Genomic DNA, 7,442 nt, shown 5'->3' with positions numbered 1-7,442 from the left:
AAATGTCCACTATTGAAACCAGAAGATAAACATACAGAACATTAGGAATAAGAGCAAAACCTGGACGAAAATGGATCTCTCATTCTTATTTCGAGGAAGTTCTTAGGAGAAGACAACAAGAAAATGTTATAGCTGAGGAAAATGATCATCAAATCAAATAATTATCCACCTTGATCAGTTTGGTGGATTTACCACCGGTTAGCCGAAGACTTCAGCGATGACATTGACCGTGAGAAAACCACGCACTGTTTGTTTCCAACTTTCCCAAGCTGTGGAAGGTGTCAAAAATATAAAGAGCCTATCGTTTCCCTTCGGGTCCACAGCGCTGAGCGGTGAGAGTGAATCTAACTAGCGTGCATGAAAACCAACCAACAAAAGTGGCCACAAAGATCGCAAAAAAAAACAAAAACATACAAATTTCCCACCTTTTCTCATTTTGTTGTAAGCAAGACTGCTTTTCAAGTTGACATATTTTGCATAAAAAAGATCGCTCCGTTGTGGCGGCGTCAATCACATTCTCACCGCGACCACACTGCTTCTCTCCCTCATGGTGTCGCTGTGGTTTGGTTATATGGCATTGAAATTTCGAAAACAGCATCTCTTTTGATGAACTAACAAAGCAACAACCTGGGAAAGCTGAAAAATTCAAAGCCTTCCGCCAACAAAGGGCCGATCGGAGAAGCATTTTACGGCGTTTCTTTATACGATCTAAGCTACAAAGCAAAAGCTTGGGCGGCTCTTTTGTAGGCACACAGCGTTCCTTTCATTCCAGGCTTATTTTTTTACTGGATTAGGTTAAGCGTATTGAGTAATTGAGCTAAGTTATCGCTATTATTTTATCATTTCAACAGCACAAATAATTATCGAAATTTGTGCTACTTCAAGCTTTACCCAAAACTTCCCGAGCATCATAGTAACCCGTCGCAGTTTTAGCCGGATTGATTGTCGGACAGCTCGCGCGTGAAAACAAAACATACTAAATATATAATGGCCACCGTAAGTCACGCACCACCATCGGAACACATCACTGGATCGCTGACCGCTGAGAGGCGGGTTTCATCGCGTAAAATGCCATCGCCGTACCGAACGGTACCGACAAAAAGCCATTACACTAAATCACCCGGTAAAGTTTCGCGAAATAATACATTTATAGCACCCAGCCGACAGAAACAGAACGATAACAGTGGGATGGATCGACCAGAAGGGGAGTCACTGGAAGTGACGAAGAAAGCGAAATGTTTAAGCGCTGGTGCCGTGGATGAACTGCGGGAACGTCAGGAGGGCAGCACGCTGGAGTATCTCTTCCAGGGAGAGGACATTAAATTATCTGGTAAGTTATTTCATTGGAAGTGAAACAAGGTGTCAATTTAATTCTTTACCAGCAGAAGAATTTCAAACACTGGAGGAACAATCGCCAACAGCAATAGCACCGGTAACGTTTATCGCGAAGAATGGCAGCTCTATTCCCATAAGAAATAAAACCTTCATCGGTCGACCAATCCGTTCGCAGCGAAGCCTAATCAGCGGGAGCGACTCAAAGACAATCAAATTTCTGCTGAAACTAACCACCAAAAGCTACTTCGAGACACTGATGTACGAAATCGATCGTATCAAGGAAAGCGATCGTAAAATGCAGGACCAGGCAAGCTCCCACGGGCACTCGATAATGGCCCTAATCAGTAAGGGGATCGATTTCGATCGCAAGATGGACGATCTCAGAGATCAAAATGCTAGGCTGCTGCACGAAACGCGGGAAAAACAACGGGTCCAGCAGGATACGGTGAACGCTATCACCACAGAGTTGAACGAGCTGAAGTTAGTTCGTTTCTTTGATAGAAGTTAAGTGGACATAATTTTCCCTCGATGGTTTATTTCAGATCGGTTTGCAACTTACTGTTGAAAAACATTGAAAAAGATCACGAGCTAGACATTTTGGCGAGAAAGCTCAGGAAGTCTAAAAAGTTTGACTCCAACACTTATAGAATGCTCAAAGCACAACTCCGGAAACCAGCTCAGGATAAAATCAAGTCTAGGAAAACCTCTGTTAAATTGAGCGTTCAACGATCTCTATCCTGTTTGCCTTCCAAATCGAAAAGTGAAAACGTATTACGTAAACGAACTACGACGAAAGGATCACGGCTGTCGATCATGCGCCAGAAGAGCGACTGGTCATCGCTGTCCAGCATGTCGTCGGTCTCAACCGGTTCGGATATGCTGAGCGACATAGAAGTTACAACGGACAAACGCAGCGGAACTAGTGAGACTTCCAGAAGATGTCCACCGCAGGTAGGCGATGTTGGTAGCTTTTCGGGTGAGTTCTACAGTTTTTGCATAATGGCATAAGTGTTACATGTTCGACTTCCCAGATCACAGCATAGCTGCGAAGAATCAAAATTCCAAGAGAAGAGAGAAAAGTACCAAAAAGTCGGGCTTCTTAAGGATTTTCTGCTGCGGTCAACGGACAAAGATAAGCAAGGAGATTAACAGCGCGCAAAATCTTTGGCAAATTTGAATACTTTTTGCGTTGCTTTGACTAAACATAATTAGAAAATATTTTATCTTTAATTTTTGGTAATTTTTTTGTAAACATCAATACATGCAGCAAACAGATTACTTTCACAATATGGAAGGAGTCTTTACCCCACTGGCGTACACTCAAAATAATTTTCACGTTATGATTACCGGAAAAATTATGTGAATATTTTCCACTGTCATTTTCACGTAGATTTTACGTGATTGTCATTTGACTTCATCATGATCTAGTGAGATGATTTATCCTGTGAATATTATTCAGTAGACATATGCGTTTCATGTGATTTTCACGTAGAATTTAACTACCGGTAAAGTGAAAAGCATTTGATTAACGGATAGCTACTACGTTTTATAAAACGTATAAATTTCGATTGTGGTTTCCCAAATTCTTAAGAAAAAATTCGTGAGAGAGAAATTAGATTTCAGAATTTTTTGAAATATGTTGCTGATAAATCGCACGGGGATGCAAAATTTCCAATTCGAAAATGGGTTGAACGAAATAAAAACTGGCAAATATTAAGACATTCACCGTCGATAATTACTGTTAGCTGCTACTGTTTATGTTCAGGTAACTTCTGGATCTTTGAACTGAATCTGTGCAAAATCTGTAAGCTAAAGATTCCATGTCGAATTATGGTTTTTCAAAATCTCACTCATTGGCAAGCCATCGGTGAACATGCATGTGATTTTCACGTAGATGTTATGTTTGTCACATAAATCATGAAAACTGACAGAAAATGAATAAGTACAGGAAATTTCACGTAACAATAACGTGTAAAATATTTTGAGTGTAGCGTTGTGGGGGCGGCGGGGGCGGTCCGCCCCGGGTGTCACCCTCTAGGGGGTGACACCCATGAGGAAAATTTTTCATATGTGTCACCTTCAAAATGGTGATATTCGTGAGATTAACTATCAATTTGGTGGAGGTCGCAGTGAAACGTTTGAAAATTATATAAATTTGCTTTTAAGAGTATAATCTCAACATTTTTATTAAAAATGGGCAGATTTAGTACAGTTGAAAACGAACGTGCTAACTGACACAATTTTGGATAACAAAATGGTTTCACTGCAACCTGGAGGGGGTGACAACCAGAGAGAAAGGGGTGACACCAAACTTTTCCGCCCCGGGTGTCACCCGGTCACGCTACGCCCCTGCTTTACCCAAATGAATTTTTTGATGTGCAGAATAAGTTGATGAATGCAAAAAAAAGTTGCGTGTAATATTTTTGCGTTGTTTATACCTGTTCCACTTAAGTGGTGAAAAATCATATTCTAAACACCTCTAGCAAAGTTGACGGGTATGACCCTTTGCATCCTTTGGTGTCAGGAGATTTGTGATTAATCCATGCAAAATCTATTTTTAGTGTCTTCAGTAAAGTTGTAGGGTAAATCAGTACGAGAAACTTGCTGAAGAGACAAAATTATAGTTCACAAATTTTCAATCAGAAAGAGTTAAGACCTGGTCAGTAGCATCAAAAGGCCAATTGCATTTTTTGTTTCAAACCATTAGCGTGGAGTTTTGCAGTTTTACTAAAACTATTGTGTGAGGATCTGAAAGAAATTATATGAAGCTGATTGCTGAATACTGTTTCGTTGCGCAACGCCTTGCGATGCGTTTTTGGTCTTAAAGCCCAGACCGTACAACATTCCACAGCGGAATTCTGAACACGAGATCCCATCGCGATGACGCCCCAAAATCACGCCGAAAAGTCCGACATTGAACCTAGCATATTTTTTTCGGGACGACCTCAAGCCAAACCTGACTAACGTCAAGTGCCTCAAAAATACCCACTCTAAAATTAATTCATTGCTTGAATCACAGTATATGCTCTTTTGTTTAAAGTTGGAATTGATAAACGTGACCTTTTGACCTCAAGATCTGACTTCATTTGTGAGAAAGTACTTCAGTGCTATGCCATAAACGGCTGAGTCTGAGCAAAAATCATTGAAAAGCGATCCATTACGCTACCGGACAACGTTATGAATCTGCTTCCATCCAATTCTGGAAACACAAAGGATATGTCAGCATTTTTGAACGACGCAGTTAATCCACGAAGAGAAAGACAACTGCTGAAATTCCTGGTACCTATCAACGGAATGAGCTTGCTTTCGCAATACAAATGAAGTTACGGGAACCAGGAGAGTTCGTGGTGGCAGACACGAATTAATGCTTCACCGGAAAATAACATGACTAACTTCGCAAACAGCTGCTCAAAGAAGATCACCTCAGACGATAAACCGAAGTACATGGATCCGAAAGCGTTGGCATCAATAATTGACACCCACCTATCAAAGTCGAAATTTATGAAAACATAGCCCGATACCCGAGAGAAAAATTTTCAAATATATTTCCCATATTATCTCATACTTGCTGCAAACAAATATGCGAAGAAGAATTCATCATCTATCAGTGATACGGAGGTGGATGTTAAGCTGCAGACTTTTCTGGATCACGCTTCGTCGCGCAAAGTTGATGCCTAGGAAAGAGATCTTGACGTTTTGACGGAAAATTCCTGGAAGTTGTACCCACTGGTAAGTGTGAAATAGATGGCAGCACTTGGAATTCTGAATATAACCAAATACAGCTGGAATTCGTTGGTTGGAGTGTTCCAGAAACACGACTGCCAACCAACATCACTGTGCTTCTTGCCTAAAAAATGGAGGATCGCAACGCTGGATGTTTCCGGTGAACGCGTTGAAGAAAAAAAAGAACAAACAACTGAACAATAAACCTCTAAATTACACACAAAATGTTGCAGATGTACTTTTTAAATTACGCGATTGATTATATCAGAAATGATCTGCTTTAAGTGTCCAGCTAATAGCGCTGAGGAACAAACTTATCAATGCTGAATGGATAAAGCGTAATAACTAAACATGTTTACAAATTTTTCACAGCAATAAATGATATAATTTTATTTTAGTAATATTAAAAAAATGATTAATGATGGTACAAAAACAACGTGTTGGGATGCTCTAGCGATAGCTTTTTAACATTATAATGTGTTGCTAGAAGAAAAAAAAACACTTCAAAAAATTTTCTATATCTTGTGGATAAAACTGAAAGATATGAAAAACCTAAATTAATCCACCTAGCGGTCAGACTCAGCCTTTCTCATTCAAACTTATTATTTGTAAAAATAGATTTACATGAATGCTTAAATCCAATAAATGTTTATCCACTCTTTGGGTTCTAAAATATTGCTGTTGTAATTAAAGTATAAAATATGAAATTTGACGTAATGTTAGTACTTAAGAAACAGCGAAATAAAAGCAATGACTCTTAATTTCGAACAATTTAATCACGAGCGATGCCGGGAACGTTCGAATAATACGATACCACATTTAAATCATGTTGAGGCCATATATATTGATCGAAGCAGGTAAAGTGTTGAATAGTCTTCGAATTTCTTTTCTTTCTAAAACTTTTAAACAGCATACCAAATTGTTATGAAGTTTGTTATTTGTAAGTTTGAGAGATGACTCATTTGTATGACACTAGTTATGTTCAAATAAGTCGTGTAATACTTGAGATAATAGACTTTCGTTGTTTTACAAATTAAAACATAACGCTTGCTTAAGTTTGATTACAATCAAATGAAAAGGTAACGTATGGGGCAGCCAAACTTTGAAACCACGTGTTCAATCATAATTCATCAGTTAACCCTTAACTAGCCCGTTCATCTGATATCAATATTGTTCAAATCGGTTGTGTAGTTTCTAAGATAATGAAGTTTCGTGATTTTCACATTTCGATACATTACAGACGAAGTTACAGTCCGATTACTGCAAAATTCAATAGGGTGTTATGAGGTAGGTAGACCTTTTATTTGATACTAATTCTGTGGAAATCGGGTCAACCATCACTGAGAAATATGAGTGAGTCCAAGTAAGTTGTCTTGGAATATGTTTCTTTTCATAGCTGGATTTCACATTTTTAAACATAACAGGCAAAGTAATAATCCGTTTGTAAAAAAAATCATTAGGGTCTTATGGGGCAACAAGACCTTTCATATGACTCTAATTTTATAAAAATCGGGCCAGCCATCTCTGAGAAACATGAGTGAGATTAAATAGTCTCCAGAACACGTTTCTTTCCATAACTTCTGAACCACATGTTCAATCTTCATAAAATTCAAAAGCTGAGGGTTTTTAAGGTAGCCCGTTCATTTGAAACTAATTTTAATCAAATCAGATGTGTGGTTTCTAAGAAATTGATGTTTCGTGATTTTTACACTTTGATACATAACCTCTAAACTAGAAATCAGATTACAATAAAACTCAATAGGGTCTTATAGGGCAACTAGACCTTTCATTTGCAATTAATTTCATTGAAATCTGTTCGGTCAGACCATCTCTGAGAATAGTGAGCATGCGGCCATTGGGACCACTTTTATACCTTTGGTTTTTCCAGTGATTGCTATACATTTCTAGGAGAAAGGCAAAAAGGTTCAATTTCCCCCTATTTCAAAATACAAAAAAATATCATCGACATATCTCTACCACCGAATTGGTAAGAGGTTATTTGTTTCCAATTTGTTTTCTATGTCTGCCATAAAAAACTCACATAAAAAGGGCTAAAGTGGATTACCCATGGCGCTCCTTTAGTTTGTTTGTAAAATTTATCCCGAAAAGTGAAAAACACTATGGTCATTTTTTATGCGTTTTTACACGTTTTTACGCGATTATTTTTACGCGGATTCCGGAATTTACGCGGTTCTTTTTAACGTGGATTCTGTAATTTACGCCTTTTTTTACGTGGATTCCGAAATTTACGCTATTTCTTGGGCATAGCATGAATACAATTAAAGAATGCAAACCCATTCTGGGTGATGCATTACAAAATCTTCGAGTTTGCAATCCAGCTCTTCCAAGAATGAAAGGCCTATCAAAAATCCTTAAACCGGGAA

At 38.5% G+C, this 7,442-nt stretch overlaps 1 protein-coding gene across 2 annotated transcripts; it reads left to right on the top strand.

Moving 5' to 3' along the window:
• Positions 1 to 859: 859 nt before the first annotated feature.
• Positions 860 to 2,596, top strand: LOC129731133 (uncharacterized). 2 transcript variants are annotated; one of them, XM_055690910.1, is made up of 4 exons: positions 860 to 1,330; positions 1,386 to 1,815; positions 1,878 to 2,311; positions 2,367 to 2,596. In XM_055690910.1, exons 1-4 carry the CDS (start codon positions 988 to 990, stop codon positions 2,510 to 2,512), a joined length of 1,353 nt encoding a protein of 450 aa, XP_055546885.1. In that variant the 5' UTR covers positions 860 to 987; the 3' UTR covers positions 2,513 to 2,596. The 2 variants fall into 2 exon arrangements, with proteins under 2 accessions (XP_055546885.1, XP_055546884.1); XM_055690909.1 differs by having other exon boundaries at positions 862 to 1,330; positions 1,383 to 1,815; positions 2,367 to 2,594.
• Positions 2,597 to 7,442: the final 4,846 nt, after the last annotated feature.

Source organism: Wyeomyia smithii, chromosome 3 (assembly GCF_029784165.1).
Source record: "Wyeomyia smithii strain HCP4-BCI-WySm-NY-G18 chromosome 3, ASM2978416v1, whole genome shotgun sequence".
Lineage (NCBI taxonomy): Eukaryota > Metazoa > Arthropoda > Insecta > Diptera > Culicidae > Wyeomyia > Wyeomyia smithii.
Note: the sequence above shows the minus strand (reverse complement) of the source record. Positions and strands in the feature narration are given on the sequence as shown.